Here is a 23,902-nt window from a genome sequence, read left to right as displayed (position 1 = left end):
TTTTTTCTCTTTTTCTCGAATTTATTCCGGTGATCTATATTTATTTATCTAAAATAAAGTTTGTTTTTTGGGTAATATTATATTAAAAGGTATTAATCTATATTGAAAGAACAACAATTTAATAACCGTCCAATATTGAATACTTGCGTGATGGATTAAAAACACGTTACAATGTACAAGGAACCGACTCAAAGAGCAAATTCATGATTATTGTTCTAAAGTCGAAACCTCGAGCAATATAACACAATTTAGCACCGGGCAAGCTTAACATTGCAACGTATCACAGACTGAGACAACTGATTAAAAAGTTCGTGTCATTGCCATTAAATGCCCCAGGTCATCAAACAGACATTATACTTCATATCTTTTACAAGCATGTGGATATAATTTTTTAATTTTTTAGGACATCTAAACTCAAGCATTACGATGTATTGGGCATTTATTCTAGCTAATTATTAAAAATCTTGAAGCAAATGGGAATGTTTTATTATCTAATAAACGAAGAGAACTGTGCATACTATAGATATAGCCACGAAGTAAAGTGGATACGTCACCTGATTGCCGATCACAAGGTTCGCGGTTCCAATGTACTTTGGCAAGACATTGATCTAAATTTGCCACACTAAACCCAGGTGATGAAAATGGGTATCTGGCAGGAATCAATTCCTTAAAATGCTAAAGCGTCGTAATGGCCGCCTTGCTACAGCAAGAGTAATAATCGGGGAGCGCCAGGAGCATTACGACGTGGCGGACATGTGCGCTATATAACAAGCCATTATTATTATTATTATAGATTTAGAACACGGTACCATGTACTTCGGAGCCGACTCATTAAAGCAAATTCGTCATCATTGTTCCAAACCCGAGCAATGTACATAATTTATCACCGGGCAAGCATAACAAATGCAAAGTATCGCAGACTGAGACAACTAATTAAAAAGTACGTGTCATTGCCATTGTAATGCTCCAGATCATCAAATAACAAACACTATACTTGATATATTTTACAAGCATGTGGATATAATTTTTAATTCTTTGGACAGACTGAATGTTATTATTATTGAAATATTTGTCTGATTATTTCATTATGTTTACCAGCTTCCAGGATTGTTGGTGGCTCCTTCAAGTTTACCCGGCTTAATGGTCGGGAGGTTATTTTCACGGATTCTCTTAATGATCCGAAGTCAGAAGTTTACCGCAATCTGGAAAACCTTTGTTACAAAATCGTAAGTTCAACCTTTTTTTTGGAGTGTAGCATATTTTATGTGATTTACTATGATTTATTGAAATAATGTCAAATTACGAGTTTTCATTGTAATTGTAGTTGCAATCCAGTCGAAATAAAGTAAGAAATAATAGAACAGTGCTTATGTCTTTATTAGCTTGGAGAACAGGTGAATATGGTGTGATAATAAAGTCTTTACTTAAAAAGTATTTAATATTAAGCAAATTTTCGATAATCTAGCTTTACCCGTCTGTGGTATTAATATTATATTCAATCTCTGCATTTAAGCTCCACGATGTTTTGATGAACATCGTAAGCGCAAAAAACAATGAGTGGGATGTTGAAATTACTGGATTCTCGTCGGGCAGCGTCGTTGTCGATTTTGAAGTCGTGGTCTTCGACTCCGATAGGGCTAACCTCAACGCCGAAGCAGCAGCAGTAGAGACATCCCTGGGACTTCAACAGCCAGGCGTTTGGCAAACTGCGGATGGTTCTGTCAGTCTCAATGTGGAATCCATTGTTGCTTTCGGTGAGTTTGAATATGAATTGTGGTTGTACTTCAGGTGGATGATAATTATTCACAGTGTGGTAAGAGGCGTTATGAAATTTGTTAAAGCTTAGGTTGGTAGGTCTTCTCAAGACAGCTAAATCATGGATATCCGGCCTTATCTGACCTAGACCGAATCCATTTTTCTAAAAACCAAGAAACCAGAGGCCGAAGGGGGAGGGGGACGGGGAGCGTTGTGTTCACAAATTTTAAAACGCCACACATTAATGGAATCGAATTGAAACATCCAACTGGCATATCATGAACACAAGGACAGTACATTCGCAGTTGCAAAGCAGTGAACAAACGGTTTTTGAGTAGTCGTAAATTTAGCCAATGATTGATGTCTTTTTCTTCCAATAGGTGAAATCTGCCTTACTAATCCATGTTCAAATGGGATGTGTGTTACGTCGCCCGGAGACATAGATTACAGATGCATTTGTCATTATGGATATACGGGACAATATTGTGAAACAGGTGAGCGACCATTAATTCCTCAAGCACTTTCTTTAAAGAAAAATCCAACCTTAAGAGCAAATTGTTCTGAAAGAAAGAAGACAAATTAGAGAATTAGTTTGGTGAAAGTTTGAAAGTAGTCGGACAAACAATAAGAAAGTTGTGAATAATTGAAAATTGCAATCACTAAACATAAGGGGATTTCAAATCAGTATTGTCACCTTGATATTGTTGCGGACAACTTTACAATTTGTTCCAAAAAGCTAATTTACTAAATTCATCAAAATGTACTACCATGTACTACTCGGGAGGGCCTTTTCTTTTTAAAAATGGAATATCCATAATATATGTTGAGTAATACCCTAAGGTAGAAGGCGGTTTGCAGAAATACAGAAATATCATTTTATGGATATGTATAAATATATTCATATTTAACTAAAGGCGTCATTAAAGGGACATTTGGAGTGAAAAATGAGTCATTAAGTAGACATTGTCATTAGGAGGACAATTTGGTGTCCACTTAACGTTTTATTTCTCATGGAAGGCCCTTTTATATCTCTCTCTATATAAAGGCGTCAATGGAAGGACATTGGGAGTGCAAAAATGAGTCATTAAGTAGACTCTAGGGTTAGGGTTAGGGTTAGGATTTTTATGATGTCCACTTAATGTACCATGTAGGGTTATATATATATACATATATATATTTATATATTTATATATTAATATACCAACTATATAATTTACATATATATATCCATTATTTGTCCGATTCATTCTTATTTTACGCCCATCTGTTTCTCTTACTTATTTGCTCTAATACAAATATTAAACTCATTACAAAGTTTGGATTGCCCTTAAAAACGGCAATTTTGATAATACTGTACAACTCATTTCATTTCACCAATCATCATTTTCATCAACTCCTTCACCTTCACCATCATCATTATCATCAGCTAGAGCGTCCGTATCTCTCTTATGGCACTTTCATAAGCCTTTTGGTTTTCAGCATCCGTTTGGACAAGACCAAAATGCCCTCATCTCTCCTTTGATTCATTTCATCAATAAGCAACAGATTTACTGACATAACTCTCAGATCCTGGATTAGGCCAATGAATCAATGGTATATTGCAAATTTAACGATGCTTCATTTTTCACTTTCCTTTTTTCAGAGGTAATTTGCCTCCTGCCTAATGAGCCGTTCAGTCATGTTGTAATGGCTCTAAGCGTCTACAGAGGAAATGATTTTGTCACTATACAGTGCGACGACAAAGAGGAGTATGTTATATGGCAATGCAACGGAACGTCTGGGAATTGGATACAACTGGCAAACCTTGATTGCAGACCAGGTAGTAAACGTGCAAGTTAGGCTCATTCGCAAATTGAATTGAACAGAGACAAGTTAACGAGAAGGGCTTTTATATGCTAACTGAAGATGAAAACGATAATGACGATAATGATGATGTTGTCGGTCTGGTGCGTCGCGTTGGTGCTTCCGTTTAACCTGTATCATTTTATACTATTTTATCCTTTGCAGAACCAGAAGTACGTGGACTGTCGACTGGAGTTATCATTGGTATTGTGATCGGAATAGTGGTTGTCATTGGAATGATTTTTTGTTTTCTCTACAAGTAAGTTTTCATTATTTGATACTAATCTAATTTTAAAGTACTATATTTCTTCGACATATTTAGTAAAACGAACAAACATCTATTTAACGATATACCAAGTTCGCGAGTGTTTTTTTCTTCTTCAAAACATTGTACCTCTTTTAGCCAAACGGAAGAAGAAAAAACGCACTCATGGACATACATTATCATGTTTATATGCCAGAATTAGGGTACTTCAGTTAAAAATATTGAACCATGAGTCGAGTATACAGTTGAGTAAAATATTGGCAACAGAGTGAGGAAGCTAATCATATTTATTACAAGAAATAAGTAGTTTTGGGATAGGCTATTTTTAATGTGAGCTCGTCAACATTTTACTAGTTTCATAGGGGATTTTTTTTGAAAAATATTTGTTGGGTCGGCGTGAGAAACATATCATACGATCGTCAAAAATAATATTTTTTCACCACCTACTGCACTATTGCAATAATATTAGAGGAAAACTCCGGTTTAGTGGTCCACCATCATATCCTCAATCAGTTTTACCGGGAGGAGAGACCGAAGGGTTACAGCGGGGATGTGATAGAGAAGGAGAGAAAACAAGCCGCTCTTATTTGACCCCATGCTCCAGGCCGCCGAAAAGATATTCGCTAATATGCAACTTTTGACCAGGTGGTGTGATAAAAAAGCGCATGAAATATCAGGATTTAAAATTCCTACATCAGAACATGGTATCCCAGCAAATGTTCGCTGTCCCTTTCAATGATTTCTCATCAATTGTTGAATGTGTAATGAGTAGCACAAGCGAATACAAACTTTTGTAATGTCATCCTTTTTGTCTATGCAAAAATACAAAAAACACGAGAAAACACGCATTAGCAAACTTGTAGTTATCGAAGATTGTAAATCATGGATTGAATGAATGATTGAATGACATTAAAACATGCGAAAATAAGCGCATTATCCTAAAATATTGGATTTTTGTCGGAATCTAATTTTTCTTCTACCAACTCTGGCACACAACTTGTAGGAAGGGCGGAGTATTAAATTTGAAAAATTGTTTGATGCACTATTCCCAATACAATCTCCAAATATAAAGTTTATAATTTACACAGAAATTTTGCCGGTAGTTTAATATTTTGTAATAACTGTGAAACTGGTGCCTGGCTAAAATTCCCCTCAGTGAAAGAGCGGCTCGCAGCATGGAACTTCAAAGCCAAGTGGAATGTTACACATCCCTTTGTTACGCTATAGAACTAACGCATGCGTTTGCATAACTTAAAATAGTTTCCACTCTTTCTCTATCACCTCCCTGGTTACAGTGATTCAGTTCGCCTGCCCACTATCGAGCACAGGCAGGTGACAATAATTTGGATTAATTTATATACTGAATAACAAGCTAAAGCCTCTCGATGCACTTATCTATTCAATTTTATTGTCATTTTTACACATCTAAATGGGTGATTGGCAAGGCTATTTTAATTACCTTAGGTTGATTTTTTGAACGTCTGAATTTAGTTTTCAACCGCCCTCCTGCGCGAACCGCGGAAGCTTTGACGTTTCATAAAAAGATTAGAGAAAGAAGACGATTCGTTGTACCGTTCTCGATTCTTAATCCTTGTCTGAATTTAGTTCCCTCCCCCCTCTTGTACGAAGCACGGAAGCTTTGAATTTCCATTAAATGATTAGAGAAAGAAGACGATTCGTTGTACCGTTCTCGACTCTTAGTACTTGTCTGAATCCAGTCCCCCCCCCCTTCCTGCGTGAGAAGCGTAGAAGATTTGACGTTTCATTGAATTATTGGAGAAAGAAGACAACTCATTGTACCGTTCTTTACTCTTAATCCTTGTCTGAACTCAATTCCTCCCTCCTACGCGAAATGCGGAAGCTTTGACGTTTCATTAAATGATTAGGGAAAGAAGACAATTCTATGTACTGTTCTCGACTCTTAATCCTTGTCTAAATTTAGTTTCCCCCTTCCCACCTGCGCGAAGCGCGGAAGCTTTGACGTTTAATTAAATTGATTAGAGAAAAAGAAGACGATTCGTTGTATCCTTATCGACTCTTAATCCTTGTCTGAATCAAGTCCCCCCCCCTTCCTGCGCGAAGTGTGGAAGCTTTGACGTTTCATTGAATTATTAGAGAAAAAGACGATTCGCTGTACCGTTCTTGACTTTTAATCCTTGTCTGAATTCAGTTCCTCCCTCCTACGCGAAAAGCGGAAGCTTTGACGGTTAATTTAATTATTAGAGCAAGAAGACGATTCGCTGTACCGTTCTCGACTTTTAAATCTTGTCTGTATTCTGCCCCCCACCCCCCTCCTGCGCGAACCGCGGAAGCTTTGACGTTACATTGAATTATAAGTAAAATAGGACGATTCGTTATACCGTTCTCGATTCTTAATCCTTGTCTGAATTTAGTTCCCTCCCCCTCCTGCACAAAGCACGGAAGCTTTGACGTTTCATTAAATTGATTAGAGAAAGAAGACGATTCGTTGTATCATTCTCGACTCTTAATCCTTGTCTTAATCCAGTCCCCCCCTCCTGCGCGAAGCGTGGAAGCTTTGACGTTTCATTGAATTATTAGAGAAAGAAGACGATTCGCTGGACCGTTCTTGACTTTTAATCCTTGTCCGAATTCAGTTCCTCCCTCCTACGCGAAATGCGGAAGCTTTGACGGTTTATTAAATTATTAATGCAAGAAGACGATTCGCTATACCGTTCTCGACTCTTAAATCTTGTCTGTATTCTGTCCCCCCCCCCTCTTGCGCGAAAGCGGAAGCTTTGACGTTACATTGAATTATTGGTAAAATAAGACGTTTAGTTGTACTGTTCGCGACTCTAAATCCTTGTCTGAATATAGTCCCCCCCCCCCCCCTCTGCGAGAATCGCAAAAGTTTTGACGTTTCATTAAATGATTAGAGAAAGAAGACGATTCGTTCTATCGTTCTCGACTCTTAATCCTTGTCTGAATATAGTTCCTCCCTCCTACGCGAAAAGCGGAAGTTTTGACGTTTCATTAAATGTTTAGAGAAAGAAGACGATTCGTTGTATCTTTCTCGACTCCCAATCCTTGTCTGAATATAGTTTCCCTCCCCCTGCGCGAAGTGCGGAAGCTTTGACGTTTCAAAGCTTTGACGTTTGAATGTTATATCCTCCCATCCCCCCTATCAGAACACCAGTGCCCCCGATCTACACCTTATGGGCGGCAAAAATCGCAACCGATCTCCCATACCTTTCTTCTTTCTCTTTTTCCCCTTTCTCTCCTCTTTCCCCTTTCCTTCCTTCTCTCTTTTTTGAGCGGGGGCGGGGGGGGGGGGGGGAGTCAAGGGCCTTTTGCCCCGCCCCCCCCCCCGATCCACACATTTTTGGCGGAAAAATTGCAACTGATATCCCCTACTTTTCTTTTATTCTTCCCCTTTTTTCCTTCCCTTTATCTTCTCTTTTCATTTCCCTTTCCTTCCTTCTCTCTTTTTTTTTATTGGGGGGGGGGGGGGCGGGGAGCCAACAGCCTGGGCGTCGAGGCCCTTTCGCCCCTCCGATCTCCTTCTTCCCCCTTTCCTTTTCTTCTTCCTCTTTTTCTTTCCCTTTCTATCCTCTTTCCCTTTCCCTTCTTTTCCTTCTCTCTCTCTCTCTCTCTCTCTCTCTCTTTTGCGGGGAGGGGGGGGGGGGGGGGCGGCAAGGCCCGCTCGCCCCCTGGATCCACGCCTGATATGGGGACTCGGTAACACATTTGTGACGTAGTGCCTAAAATCTATCCCATTTGTGTGAACTAAAAAATGGTTTGAAATTTCATTTTGTTTTTCTTCAAAATGTGCCACACAGGAAGGTCGTTGTTTTTAAAGTACTTATAATAATATGCTATTCATAAAGTATTTTAGGTGGTTCCCCAAGGGAGAAGTAACTTTCGAGAAAAAAGAAATTATACATAATTTCTACACGATAAAAGGGAGAGTTCTCCATAACAAATTCACAATCCACTGAACAAGTTGTCAATTTGATATTCTCATAGGTTTAGAGATCTCATACTTCAAACATTCATGAATCTAATATCATCGATCCGATTTATTTCAAACTTGCGGCATTCTGTTTTTTCTGCTGTAATACAAATGGACTTATTACACAAATTTGATTACCCTTTGACTTTTCTTAGGATGGCTTACATGAAACCACGGGGGCATCAGGGAATATTAAACCAAGGTGGCGACTTTGTTCCACAAGAATCCCGGGACACAAGCGGCAGCACGGAATTGACTGCCCGACCCATTAGGACCGACACATTGCCACCACCCCCAACTTTCACGCCAAATCATGGCATAGTGCCGCGCGAACCGCCGCGCTTCATCCAAATCTCGGGGTTTCAGGTAAGAGAAAACCCAGGTGGCGACTTTGTTCAACCAGAAATCGGGGACGCCCCGTACTGTCGACAAATAATACGTACCGAAAGCGAAACTTAATGCTCCTTTATGCATACTCACTGCATATGTTTTATGACCAATCACTGATGTGTTGAATAACACAGGTTTTTTCTTTTTCAAACAATCAGGAATTGTTTTCACTCCAATCCCAAATAACCAGGAGAGGGTGGTGGAGGTGGGGCGTAAGAGGCAAAAGCCCCTCCTAACCGGGGGGGGGGGGGGGCGGACGGGAGATAGAGAGAGAGAGAGAGACAGACATACAGACAACGTAGTTCAATGCAGGCAATATATCTGGGTTCCGCGAGTACGGCCATACAATGAAAAAGGTCGACAACTCCCTTTCATCTGGCACAAGCACATATTGTTTAAAACGATATAAAAAAAAAAAAAGCATCAAAGCATCTATTCAGGAACTTTTGTTAACATTCAAAGCCACTGCCCAATATATAATAATCTACACATGTAATATATCCCCGATTTTTTTGTTCAGTGCTTTAAGGAATATACATGTTTCCATATTGGGAGGTGAAATAGGTTTGGTTAACATCATTTCCTAACGCTGTTACATGTGCTCGTTCATGAAGGACAATTTGAATGTAATTATTTTCAAAACATGGTTCCATTGTAAAAGCCTTGTCAAGCAAATCGCATTAGATACCTTTTTCTACATAGCCGATCTATTTCAAATGTGTAGGCCTATACAGTGTGCCAAGCTTCAAAATCTGTTGGATAATGTGTCATACAAATAAGGAGCGAAGAGAGATACTCGTACATGGTATTGCCGACATCTACGGCTCCTGTGTGCACTGTCTGATTTTACTCAGTAAAAAGAAAAAGGCGTGTGCAGAAATAAGGTTTTGAACTGCATCAAAGTACACTTCACCATCCAGCATTTGTACGCGATGTGCTTGTTATCAAAATTCTCTAACCGTTGAATTTATTTAAGTATAGAATTTCTGGACCCTTTAATGAGTAGGGAAAAGGACCTTTGCTGTCAATTGAAAAGTACTGTGGTTTTAAAATATGCACTAGAAAATTTAGCCTAAAGCACTTCTGCTTTCGAGAAATTGAATAATCAAATATACCGGTGCTCCCGGTAAATTTCAAATTCAAATTTCATGGTAGCTGCGACCATGTAAATCTCAGAATATGCAGTTATGATATATAATTTCCAGACGGGGGTAGTAAATCGGTCGATTGTAGTCAAGAAACATTGTTTTAAAGCTAAAGTAATTTCAGTCTTGAGAGGGAACTTTGCAACATAAAGAGATTATTATTTTCAATATTATCACTTTAACCTTGATTTTAACCGCGACAAAGATCTTTGATTATTGTAAAATCACATATGCCTCCAATATGTTCATTTGAACCAAATTCACGACCTCATACCAAAACTTTGTATTACCTTTTATATACTCATGTTTCTTACTTCTGTACAATGCACAATTTACTCACTCAATTTGATAAGTGCACTTAATACATCTTGTTTCAGCGAGTGCTATACGATGAAGAACATCGGTCGGATTGTATACCTGTACAGAATATCATTGAAATTACCGATCAAATCATCTGTACATGCAGAGAAATAGTAAGAGAAAGGGAGAGAGAGAGAGAGAGAGAGAGAGAGAAGGACTAGCACAACTTGTCTCGACCAAGCCACAAAAGGGCTTTTTATCAAATTTCAACAATTTATCATCAAGTATTAAAACAATTTATTTTATATCCATATTCATGTTGTTAAAGTTCAGAAACAATAATCGGAAGAAAAAAACACACACCGAAGCGCCGTTCGCGTCAGGGGCAGATCTAGGGGGGGGGGGGTAGGGGGTTTAAATCCCCCTTGGGCTGGGCAAATAAAAAAGGAGTAGGATTTTAAGTAGTTCCCAAAGCAAGTAGTAACTTTCGAAAAAAGTAGAAATTATTTATATTTTTTACACGACGAAAGGGAGGGTTGTCCATAACTTCGTCACTGACAATCTACTGAACAAATTTTAAATTTGATATTCTCAACGGTTTAGCGATCTCATATTTTGAACATTAATTAATCTGATATTATCGATTAAATTTATTTCAAACTTTCCGCATTCTGTTTTCTCTGCTATTCTTACGCTTTAATTCATTTAAAGTCAAATTCGAATTCAAATTAATTTTTTTTTCCATTCAATTTGACAACATATTTGACATCTGTTCAAACAATATCATTCATACATAGGAACATAAATATAATTGAAGAACTTGTATTATCCCGGTAAGCATAGCTTGTAATGGTTAAATAGAAGAAAGGAAGAAAGGGATAGGCAATGAGGAGAAGAGGACAAACAGCATGGAGAAAGAGAAAAAGAAGAGGACTGCAATATAGTAGCAATGGAGTGTATAGCATGCATATCATCCATTTTATCACCCATAGTATTACCCCTACTTCTGTATGGGTATCGATATAACAGTAATAATTTATAATATATAAACAGAATACATTCTTATTGAAGAGTAATATTCTTTTATACTTTTATAGGATATTTTTTAACAGGTGTTTTTGAGAATGGACTTATTACAAAAGTTGGATTACCCTTTGACTTTTCTAAGGATGGCTCAAATGAAACGGCAGACGGTAATTGAACGGTGCTGAACGAAGAGTGCAGTCCCGAAACCCCGAGTCCATTCGGAATGGAAAACCGTGGTGGCAGCTTCCTGAATCATAATTAATGTCCGACCTGAGCAGTGACTATGGTCAATACCACGTTCTTGAAGAACAATCAGGGGCGTCGTTAGATGCCAATGTGCCAATGTATATAAATTTAACCCTATAAACCGGGGGCCGGGAATTATTTTTCTTTACTTGCGCATGTGCCCATGGTAGTTTTCTCGACCATATAAATATATACTTTGCATTTCGTCAAGACTAGTCATCATCGTAGCTATGTGCTTTCTTTCAGACCAACCAATCGATGTGGCGCGATCGGTAAGAGAATTGCGCTACAACAGAAATATCTAGGATTCGATTCGATTCGATACTCGATGTGGCTATTTTTGAACTTCTGTTTTCTTTTGTTGATATTATAGTAAGGCTGACAATGACATTAGACAATGATTTTTAATGATTGCTAGTGAAACGTCGGGAAAATACATGCATTGTAGTTTTCGTCACAGCGGATAAAAAGTCATAGTTCGCAAGACTACTTTACTTAATTTCTGTTATATGTTACTATGTATTGATGTTTTCGATGATGTTCATATTTGTTCAAGTAGTTTGTATCTTCATTTTGTTATGTTGAATTTGTTTACATGGCCTCCTGGAACACAGTAATTTGATTACTGACGGGCTACCCTGTTTGAATAAAACGGAATAAATAAATAAATAAAAAAAAATCGCCGGCCGACCGACTTAAAACATCTTACCGAGTAATTCAAACTTCTACATTGATATAGTACATGAGGATCGAGCGAGAATACCGACACAGCTGACCCGACACAGCAACACAAATATGCGTATCTTTCTAGCTCCCTCGGCAAGACGACTCCACCTAGCAAAACAAAACCTCTCTCTCTTACTCCCACCTCCTCCTCCTCTATCATGCTCGTACCCCCTTTCCCTCCTTTCTTTTCTCTCCCCGTTTCTGTTGTTTCATGTTCTCCTTTTTTCTTTTTTCCCGTTTTTCCTTTTGTCCTATCTTTTCTTTCTTTGCCTTTCTTTTCTTTTTCTTTCTTCTCTTCTTATACCTTTCTTTTTCTTCCTTTTTTTCTTTTCTTTTGCTTTCCATCTCATTTTCCTTCCCCCTTTCTCATGTTCCTGACGGCAGCGCAATTTTACCGACACAATCCTGATAGGTGGGGGAGTATCGCACCCCCCCCCTTTATCAACGCCCCTGAGAACAATATTATCATCTCAGAGATGGCTGTTAAAATATTTAAAGTTTTCTTTTAGGAAAATGTGTCTGATTGCACTAATCGAAAGCTTATGTTTCTTCTTGCACACTCACTATTTACGATTTATGATTGGAATTTTTATTCTTCTGCAGGTTCATACTTTTCCAGTTTGTATACATATATACCTATGTTTTTGTACGTTATAGAAATTATACAAATATATCATTATTTCACTCTTCTTCCTCCTCCTCTTTTTCTTCTTCTCCTTCTTCTTTTTCTTTTTGTACTTATTATCATTTCTATCATCAGTCTAATATTGTTATTATTATTATCTTTAATAATTTGTTATTCTTTTCTTATCTGTCTGTAAATATTACTATTCTAACTATTATTTTGTACATGTTTGTAGGGGACCCAACTGGAAATAAGCTCTCAAGCTTCCGTGTGTTATCCTGTTCAAGCTGACTTAATGTTGATCTGTTTATTCTTGGATATTGTTGTATGTTAAAAACTTGGCGAATAAAAATCAATCAATCAATCAATATTGTGTATTGTACAATACACAATCAATCATATTTTAATGTATCCCTTCTCCCCTTCCCTTCTTCCTTTTTCTTTTGTATTGGTGTTTAGATTCTCTCGGCTTTCCTTTTCCCTTTTTCTTTTCTCAACAATACAGTGTATACTTTTTAAGGGGTTGACGTTTCATTAGGCTTATTGCCCTTTTTGTTAACCCCACATTCCCATAAAATTTTGTTTGCTCCTTTCCTTTGTATTTCTCTTGTAATCGATCTTTTATCTGTATACCATGTTTGTATGTTTTAATGTTTTTATGGAGAATGAAATAAATGAAAAAAAAAAAAAATTGATTGACACAGATTTTTTGTTTTAGACAATCATCGTGCGTATTGCCAACATCTACGGCTCGTGTGTGAACTGTCTGATTTTTGCATAATCAAGAAAAAGGCGTGTGCAGAAATTAGGTTTTGCACTGCATTTGTATATGATGTGCTTTTTATCAAAAACGTTTAGTTCCTAACCATTCTCTAACGGTTGACTTTACTGCACGTTTATAATTTGTGTACCTTTTAATGAGTATAGAAAATGACCTTTGCTGTCAATCGATAAATACAGGGGAAATGTTATGTGCGTCATTTTATACACATTTTTTTTGATGCAGTAACGTATTGACACACTAATTTTCTCCTTATGTTTCTTACTATTGTACAATACACATTTTGCTCAATCAATGTGATAACTGCACTTAATTTATCTTGTTTTAGCGAGTGTCATACTATGAAGAACGTCGGTCAGATTGAATACCTGTACAGAATATATGGAAATTACAGATCAAATTATCTGTATATGCAAAGAAAGAGAACGAGTAGAGAAGTAGAGATAGACTCGAATAACATGATTACTATTCGTATATACTCAAAATTGATTCATGGTTGTACTTCTATTTGTCTTTATTTGAATTTAGGGTAGTTTTAGAACAGATTAATGCTGTAAATAATTGCCTAGGAGAACAAAGTTTTCAAGACTCAAAGGCACACGTACCAACTGAGAGTTATTGTAGTAATGGTGAACTAATGTAGATATATATTGTGCCGCAAGGGGAAGCCTAGCATCTTGCATTCTTTGGAACTTCATCTGTTCGACGTAATTTTGAACAAACGTCTGAACCAAGAGTCGGGTTGGTAATACATGCAAGGGAAACCTATTACGAAACAATATACAATAACAAATTGTTTTTGTTAAATGTCTTTGATGAATGCGAAGTTTGAATATGGTTATTAAATTGTAAATTCTCTGTGTTTATTTGTTTTCACTAGTGTATTTTTTCCTGTAGCTATGGTGTATATTTTGTTTTCATGTTTTAATAATGGGATCATGTTTACAAGATGTACCAAAAAATTTTAGGATTCAACTACATTTACATTAATCTTTACTTATTTGTTTCTTTGTATATTTTGAACAAACGTTTGGACCCGAGTCATGTAATACATGTAGGGGACCCATTTTATGGAATAACATACGATAACAATAATTTGTGTTAAAGTTCTTTGATAAATGAGATAGTAAATTCTTATAACGAAGTTTGAATATGGTAATTACATTTTAAATTCTCTGTGTTTATTTGTTTTCACTAGTGTATTTTATCCTGTACTTATGTTGTATATTTTGTTTTCATGTTTTAATAATGGGATCATGTTTGCAAGATGTACCAAACTTTTTATGATTCTACTTTATTTACATTAATCTTTACTTATTTGTTTCTTTGTTTAGTTTAGTAATGCTTATACATGTTTTTAAAATGGAGATGTGGAAAGAAATTAAATTAAATCAAATTCAATTCAATTTCATAGAATACGGGCCTAATAATTTATACCGATTTCTTTGGGTTTTTTGTTTGTAGTTTTTGTTTTATCTGACTGCTACTAATTTGTTTTGTTGTATGCTTGTAAGTAACCAACCAGGGGACCGACGGTTTTAATTCGTCTCTGAGGGACCTGGTAATGACGATAAATGGCTTACCAAAGGGCACTATCGCATCGACTTAGTTTATCATATAGTTTGGTAGCATTAAAGGTACTATGTCCCATTTGCAGGTCAGAAAATGAAAAGGTTAAATTCCAACGGCATTTGAAAGACAATATTTATTTAGAACTTCCCTCAAAACGAAAGGGTTTTAAAGGTAAAGACCAGTTATGGTCATGCGATTGCACTGTGAAAGAAACGTTGTGGAATCGATCATAAAAGGTTGATCATCTAGCATCTAGCATCTGCAAGGTTCTGGAATCATCAAAATGATAAGAAATTTGGCCCATTCTTCGTAAAGTTACAAGCACTATACACAAAAAGATGTATATGGGACTACCCTATATCTCTCACAGACCATGAGAGAAACAAATTTACCAAATATATGAATTAGTAGGCGGTTTCCCGACAAATTTTTTATCATCATGTATTAGTCAAAACATATTCTTTCACATGATTGGTAATGAGAGCTTCCATTTCATTTTTTGAAATTGGGGCGTTTCCAATACTGGTCTTTACCTTTAAAATGTTTTTTTTGTGGGAAAATAACGATCATTAGTTATTAAATCGACATAAGTGATTACAATCACCAAAGAAATAGTCTGATTTCCAGACCCTTGTACCGAATGGTCGTACGTTTTGTGCTGCACAAAGATTCAATCAGATTCATTGGCCATTACAAGTAGTGGTTTATTGATGTAGACAAATGCTCATGTATCTGTTACAGCTCATGTTTTGTATGTTATTACCAAAGAAAAAAAACATGTAAAACCTGCAAAGTTCTACAGAATTTGCTGCTGGCTGCAAAAGGGACATAGTATCTTTAAAGGAGAAGTCCACCCTCATATGGAGCTTCATTCCATGTCCATCGGGGGGGGGGGGGGGGGGGGGGGAGAGAGAGAGAGACAGACAGACAACGTATTTCAATGCACTTAGTATATCTAGGTTCCGCGACTGCCATACAATGGAAAACGTCTGCAGCATCCTAGTTTTTGGCATAAGCACATATTGTAAAGAAAAAACGAAACAAGAAAATGTTGTAAAGAGAGAGAAATAGACGGAAGGAGGGAGAGGGAGAGAGGGAGAGAGAGGGAGAGAGAGAGAGAGAGAGAGATAGAGGGAGAGATATGAAAGGGACGGAGAGGGATAGACAGCGAAACTGACATAAGTTAAACTGATATAAGTTTCTTTCATGTCGGTGTGATCCAAACATGTTTTGAGCAACTTTCGTTAACATTCAAAGCCAGCGCAGATATATTATACAAATGATGCATGCGCATTAGTTCATTATACCATCTATCCGCACTCGAGTTGAGGCTGTGTGTATCTATCACACGAAGCCGTTGGGCTGAGTGCGATAGATACACACAGCATCAACGAGGTACATATGATGGTGCTAACCAAAGCTAATTTACCTCCTTATTTGGAAACATGTATATTCCTTAGAGCACTGAAATAAAAATAAAAAAGTTCAGAGATATGATACATGTGTATAAAATAAAAATAAACAATGACACTCGAGGATCTAGCTTAAACTGTTCGCATCGAAGGAACATCAAATAATACTATTCTCCCGACTCCCGAGGGCCAATAATATTTCAATTCAATTTATTCAGCCAATCATTAAAAACAATTTACAATGACACTGATACTGGAACAATAATTATAACATGATGACAGGCTATGAACCCCTGAGAAGCAGAGCTTGTAAAAGGGGCCCATTAACATGGAATTAAATACAAATATAATAAAAACATGCTATAAAAAGCAAAAAAAAAAAAAAAGAGATATATGTATATTCATACTTATTACAAAACAATTACAAATATCTTGCAAACACAATCAGCCATACTCACTCACACACACACACACACACGCACACACAATGCAATGTACTTTAAAGCATACTATAAGAGAGAGAAAGAGAGAGAAGAAGAAGAGAGGAGAATATTTAAAAGAAAAAGGAAGAATAGGTAACACATGAAAAATGCGAAATATGAGATTAAAACTTATAGTCCTATTATTGATGTTCCTGAGTGCGAATAGTTTAAGCTTGTTCCGAGAATGAGTCATTGTATATATATTTTTGTTATATCCCTTCCACCTGTATCATTCCTTGGACACTTCAGTAATAACATGTACCGTAAACTATTGCACGCTTTTTCATGAAAAAACGTGCAGTAGTCTCAGAAAATGAATCACACATGACCGCGCATGACCAATCATTTGATTAGGATCTAGAAGTGAGTTGAATAAAATATTATATCCCTTATTGCAAGATTTTTGCATTAGGAGTGTACAAAACAAGAATAACAATAGTTTTACTCGAAAAGACATTTCATGCCGATAAAATCATTTTTAATTGGTGATGCCACACATAGTTCACTTTTTTCCTAGGGGAAAACTGAACAATTTGTCTTCCTGGCCCCCTTTCCCCCAAAACTGACAAAAATTCAGTGAGCGTACGAGATTTCAAATGCCTCAATCGGGCATCTTCCTCGGTGTCATGGCGCTTACGGCGTGCAATTTACGTTGACTACTGCAGTACCTGTATAGCGCCAGCTTAACATATTTATCTCCTAATATTTCATTTGAGCAGTGCAATTTTCTTTTTTGAATGTGATGTGAATGTGATTATGGTACATGTTATTACATAAGTGTCCAAGGAATGATACAGGCGGAAGGGATATACAAAAAAATATATACAATGACTCATTCTCGGAAAAAGCTAAGACTATTCGCACTCAGGAACATCAGTACTATTGGCCCTCGGGAGAATACTATTATTTGATTTCCTTCGATGCGAACAGTTTAAGCTAGATCCTCGAGTGTCAATGTATATTTTCATATTATACACATGGGAATATACATGTTTCCAAATAAGGAGGTAAAATAGCTTTGGTTAGCAACATCATATGTACCCGTTCATGATTCACAATTTGAATGTAACTATTTTCATAACATGCTTTCATTGTCAAAGCCTTATGAAGCAAGTTGCATCAGATACATTTTTCTACATGTAGGATGTGAAAGCTAATGTGGTTAGATTAGCACGTGTGCGCTTGTGAAAAAGACGCCTGGCTGGAATGCTCTCCAGGGAGTGGAGAATGTGCATACATTGTGTGCGGGTAAGCCTGAATCCTATGACCGGGGTAATAATATATATATATATATATATATATATATATATGTAAAGCGCTTTGAGAGGGCCTTCGGTCCTGAAAAGCGCTATATAAGAACTAGCTATTATTATTATTATTATTACATAGCCGATATACTTCAAGTATGTCTACCGTCTGCCAAGCTTCCAAATCTGTATACAATATTTTTAATAATGTATTATACAAAGTAGCGAAGAGAGATATATGGTTCATGTATTTTTAATAACATTTTTTATTAGCACTAGTGGCAAATTTTAAACCAATTTATAAAACATTATCATCTTGAAAATTGAGCACTATCAATAAGGCGGCTGGAATTCACATGCAATTTGTCTTTTTATGTTGATGGATGTTCAAGTTTTATTCAATCGGATGTCATCTTGAGTAATGCCGACATTTACGGCTCGTGTGTGCACTGTCTGATTTTGCATAGACAAGAAAAAAGGCGTGTGCATAAATTAGGTTTTAAACTCCATCAAAGTACACCTCAGCAAGCAGCTTTTGTATGTGATTTGCTCTTTATCAAAACATTTAGCTCCTTACCATTCTCCAACAGTTGACTTCACTTCAAGAGTCAACGATCATATCTTACAATCCTACTATAAAGACATGATGCCCTCTCCGTCAACTGTCCAGGAAAACAAATATCAACGATCATCAATTTGACAGGCGTCATGTCGGGCAACAGAACCGTTCAATTGTTATATTAACGTGAAATCAAAGTCAGATCGTGGTTAATAGTTTCCTGACAAATGTGTTCGAATGTTTTCGAATTTGTTAAAACCCTGCATGTATTATGACGTTTATCTTTCCCAAAATCAGAATTGAAATGTTACTTCTTCGTAAATTCATATTAATTAACAATTATTACTATAAATTCAATCCTAAGATAAACCAGTGGTATAATCATTATTTGAGTGTATACATGTTACTATAATAAATAATAGAAGAAGAACTCGTCTGTTTAGAGCCCGAAGGGCATACCTCTGTGTTAATGTATAACCACCTAGAGGTTAACACCTTTCTGGTTCCAAACAGATGATCGATTCATTCATTTATCTGATTATGTCAACCACAAGACATTATGTCGAGCATGGAATGTTCATGATTTGATTATCTTTCGGAACGTTGTAACATATCATTTAATAAATTCATTAGAATTGTAGTTTATATGAAATTATAATTTTATTGTAAATATATACATAGATTGTAGGTTTCCTGACTGTAACGTATAAGGGTTAACTATTAAAGGATTCTGCTACAAAAGGTCCCGAGACCAAAAGCCCCTGCAATGCATACTCTTGGTGCTGTTAATATCCCGTATGTCTGTTAATCAGCACCGTGAGTGTCAATAAGGCAGCACATTTGGGTGCTTAACCAGGTAGCACTTGCACTGGGGCTAAAGCAGCACTGCTAATGCAGTCGCCATTCGGACACCTCGAAAATGCCGAAACTAGCTCTCCCGGTGCTAACATAGCACTAGCTTAGACGCTGCATTTTGGGGGTGCTGTCTCTACATGATCACCCAAAAGTGTTTTATGTAGTCTTCCAAGTGCTAAAAATAGCACTTCAGTTTTTAGAGTGAAGGAACAGAATTTGTATATATTTTTTTAAAACTCCACATGACTTTACAAAACGAGTCACTAAATATCAACACTTGAGGATAATGTTGTTTTCAGTACACATGTATTAAATAGCTTTTGTTGGTAGCACTCAAACTATATGTTAATTCCCTTCTCTTCATGCAAATACAAGAGCGTGTTTGATTTTTAAAACTATCATGATTTCTTTTTCAATCGTCGATTGCAGTGACTTTTGCGATTGCACTAAACTTAATTTCAACAGGTTTCAAAGTGTTATTTCGAATAAAAGAATCAAACAATTTACGACTATGACTTAGATTCTTGATTTTGCTGTCTATTGTGATATGTTTGCAACACAGGCAACATCACAAGCAACACTATTTACATAAAGAAAACTAGATATCATTTTGGAAACATCAGAGGCTCTCCGCTTAGGATGTTCTGTACTACGAATGTTTGATTGCCAAAACAGCATGATATAAGCCCCTACCTGCTAATTATAACAAAGGATATTTAGCAGATCCTTTCACCTATCTAACACGAATACTGGAAATTGAATGCAAAACACAACTTAATAGGATGGGAACTTCTGACAGTACTGAAAGAGATGGGGAATCCATTTCTAGAACAAAGTCTGACCTACTAGTCATTGGCACAAGCGACATACAGTATCATGGACACCCAATTGGCTGACACGGGGAGAAAGATTGGGACCCTAGGTGAGGAGCAGTACACAAAGTATGTGACAGAAAGGCTAGAGTAGTGTACGACACCTGTCACATATTATATTTTTGTAATATTTTGTGTTTTATTTCTATGTTTGATTATTTCTGGACCTCTAGGAAGAACAGAGCCATTTTAATAATGGCTCTGAATAGAGCTTTCCAGCCGTTTTTTTAATTCTTGATTTGTATTATTTGTAAATTGTATTCTTGTATGTATTGAATTTTTTTTTTAATACGGAAAATAAAACCAAACCAAACCAAACCAAACACAAACGATTCATACGTACAAGTTGCCATTTTTCAGTCGGCAGCCGGTGTGGTAGGCGATTTGTTCCGGGTTCCGCGGAACAAATTGGCGCGCCGATTTGTTCCGCGGAACGAATCTACTGGATCGACTCGTTCGCAGATACGTTCGAAAGCCGCCGTTCTTATCCGACATTGGCCGAACGTTTCTGCTTATATAATCGCGTATATTTTTATTACTTGTGTCGAATAAACATGGTAAAAATAAATTTTAGCTTTATCTTGATACTTTTGTATTTATTGTTGGAATGAAAACCAATTTTTTTTTTTTGAAATATTACTTAATAATAAGGTTTATAACCTCGTACGGAATTACCCGCGCGCGTCTTTTAAAGGGAATCTCGTATATGTGCTCGTTATAACGGGAGTAGACTGTGTATATGATTCCCTAAATTCCTTCACATCTCCCCTTTCACATGTCCCTCTTAGGTACCTTCCCCCTTATAAAACCACCTCTCATTTGGGACCCTTTGAAATAAAATTTAAATTTCCCCCCTGCCCCCCCCCCCCCCCACTAACGCAACCCTTGTTACGCTGTCCCATATCCCCCTTTTTTTTTCTTTTTTTTTCTTTTTTGCTGCGTTACATGCATGCAGGCTCATGGTTTCTTTTTTAAATTTTTTATGGATGATCAGTTAATCACAAGTATTTCCTTACACCACACTGACTGGCTTCACAGTTTCTACATCGGAAGCACATGAGAATAAAGATAACCACTCCATGCAGGCCAGTTACATGGGCAATGAGAAAATTATCTGAAATTTCAGAGAATGAGGCCTTTCTGAGACTAAAGTATTCTAATTTAAAAAAAAAAAAGGAAAGAAAAAAATGGGAAATGCATGAAAGGTACAAGGGCCACTTTGTCAAAGTATAAGGTGCACGTAGCAACTGTGACAATTGATATTAAAATGGCACTTGGAATAAGTAAGGAAAGGGTGCGCACTACAGCGGCGGATCCAGGATTCGAAAATAGGGGCCGGGCGCAGCCCGAAAATTTGAAAAACGGGGGGGGGGGCAGGCGATAGTTTTCTGATATTAGGCCTACATGTACGTGAAAATGTACGTGAAATTAGTGGTTTCCAAACAAGGGGGCGCAATGTATGTAGCGGAATGGGGGGGGGGGGGGGTATAGACACACTATGCTATGGCTCTGTTTAACACTAACTTTTGTCGGCTAGTACCAAGGGCTGAAAATTCAACAAAATATGTCGGGTTTTTCTTTTATTTCTTTTTTTTTTATTCTGCCGGACACGTCTTTTACTTGAGGAATTTTCTTTCTCTTCTTTTCTTCTTTTTTTTTTTTTTATTGGTCCTTCTTAATTATCAGCTCGACCACTCATTTCTTTTTGTGTTGACCCCCCCCCCCCCCCCCCCACCCCACCCCGCATCTCTTTCATTTAAACTACATGTACATCATGCATGCAGCCCACATGCATAATTAGATTCTGTGATGAAGCCCGGTAATGATGAAGCCCGGCAGCATTCAAACCAAATTAGAAGGCCTGATTAGAAAACACCCCGACATCTGCTTTTACAGGCAAACTAAGCCTATGGCAACAACTGCCCTTTTTGCTAGACCACCCAGTCCCCGTCGCTTCGCGACGGCGCTGTCTATTATTACTGTTTGTGGTCAATCAATGGCCGCAATTATCAACATATTTGAACAACGGGAATCTGCATTTCTATACAAAGTTCTCAAATTGGCAATCGTTGGTGTAGCTAATTTGGAGAAGTTTGATTGGTTGCAAAGGCCGACCAGAATAGTTCATTTTGCTTTAGGGGTGTACCATGGCGTGTATTCAATAATACGTGAGCACGCACGCTCTCCGATGAGATTCGGAACGGATCGGCGGCTAAATATCCCGCCGATTGGTTCCACGGAATGAATCGCCTGGCCGGAACCGATCGCCTGTGACTAGCGGAACGAATCTACGAATCCGGAACAAATCGGCGGGTACATATCCAGGCGATCGGTTCCGGAGGAACCGATCGCCTGCACGGAACAAATCGCCTATGACACCGGCGAAGGTTATGTTAAAACAGAAGGCACAGCTTGCAGCACTTAAGAGTGACTGTGGTCTCTTTTTGAGGATGTACATCTCGTGTCAGACAAGGGATGGAGATATGGAACAATTCTTCTTTCATAAAAACCAGGCAGCCCCGCCAGCTTTGTTAACTGGAGGAAAATGCGGTTTGGAGTTAAAGCAAATCTACTTCGCTGCCTGGAATCAAATCTGCTCGAAAACAATAGTGCACCTGTGGCCCAAGCAATAATTATTGATGGTGAAGCTGTGGTTCAAATGCTTAATCCTGGAACATCAAGAATATTTCAAGAGTATGGATAAAGAGTGTTTGCCCCATACATCTTTGTTCAACTCGAGAAAAGCATCCGCATCGACCTTGGCTAGGGTGTATACTTACCTGCTAGCCTGAAAGCCCAATAAGGCAGGAAAGGGGAAAGGGCACCAGGAAAAGGGTGGCTCCTTCTACTGTGCTGTCAGAAAGCTGAGGGACTTCCTTCGAGTCTATGAGAACAAAACCGAATTGTTTGATTTCATGTCATGCGAAGCCGTTCACCTTCCTCTACCACAGGGCAAGGAACTGTATAATATGCAACAGATGGAAGTGGAGTACTCTGCTCTCCTGCTGAGTCACACTTGGCAGGCCTAGGGTGTAAAAGGGTAACCATACGTACTGTTGGTACTGATGCGGTTGAACTGACCGTGGCTTCATTCAGCAAGACAGCTCCTGATGCTGTGGATCGCTTTTGGCGTCAGATCAAGATTTCGGTACATAGCTTTTCACAAAATCATGATGGTTGCCAACATGAGTCCGACACAATGTATGACTCTCCCAATCTTTCATGCGTTCACCGGGTGTCACACTGTTTCTGCATTCAGAGGAAAAACTTAGAAGTCTTTCCCAGAGGTGAATGATTCCTTCAGTGTACTCCTGTGCATGCCTAGGGAGGTCACTAAAGGATCAATGTTACTGCCAGAGCAATTTGTGTTGCTGATACGACCGAACTAGTGAGAGCACGGTAGTGAATGATGCCAGGAAATAGCTCTTCTCACAGAAGTCTAGAAACCTGGAGAACTTTCCTCCAACCCAGGCAGCACGCAAGCAGCACATCAAGCGCACTTGCTACCAGGCCAACTGTTGGAACCAGATATTGGCCAAGAATCCAGAGATACCAGAGCTATTTGACTTGGGCTGGACAAACGAACAACTGAGTGGCAGCCTCTTTGGACCACTCTCCCAGAAGCATCAAAATTGTGCCATGAATAATCCACTGTCGCTGCAAGAAAGGATGCACTGAACTGCATGTGCTCTTGTTCTGGAGACTGTTATATTTTGATCGTTACCATTAGGATATTCATAAGTTGTGGACAGTGCTAATTCACGTGGATATCTATAGCTGTGGTAATGAACAGGTTTGAGGTCGTATGGGAATAGCTTTTTTGGTCTTCTGG

The 23,902-nt window shown here is 37.8% G+C and overlaps 1 protein-coding gene and 1 long non-coding RNA gene across 2 annotated transcripts; both read left to right on the top strand.

Annotated features, from left to right (window-relative positions):
• Positions 1-1,115: 1,115 nt before the first annotated feature.
• On the top strand, positions 1,116-2,300 carry LOC105447326. The gene is made up of 3 exons (XR_004066094.1): positions 1,116-1,226; positions 1,514-1,754; positions 2,136-2,300. It is a non-coding gene; the product is annotated as an uncharacterized LOC105447326 (long non-coding RNA).
• An 855-nt stretch (positions 2,301-3,155) lies between these two features.
• Positions 3,156-8,423, top strand: LOC105447342. Its single transcript, XM_030995569.1, has 3 exons — positions 3,156-3,574; positions 3,763-3,856; positions 7,988-8,423. Exons 1-3 carry the CDS (start codon positions 3,346-3,348, stop codon positions 8,289-8,291), a joined length of 627 nt encoding a protein of 208 aa, XP_030851429.1. The 5' UTR covers positions 3,156-3,345; the 3' UTR covers positions 8,292-8,423.
• Positions 8,424-23,902: the final 15,479 nt, after the last annotated feature.

Source organism: Strongylocentrotus purpuratus, unplaced genomic scaffold (assembly GCF_000002235.5).
Source record: "Strongylocentrotus purpuratus isolate Spur 01 unplaced genomic scaffold, Spur_5.0 spur5_scaffold_3, whole genome shotgun sequence".
NCBI classification, from domain to species: domain Eukaryota; kingdom Metazoa; phylum Echinodermata; class Echinoidea; order Camarodonta; family Strongylocentrotidae; genus Strongylocentrotus; species Strongylocentrotus purpuratus.
This window is presented reverse-complemented; position numbering and strand designations above follow the sequence as displayed.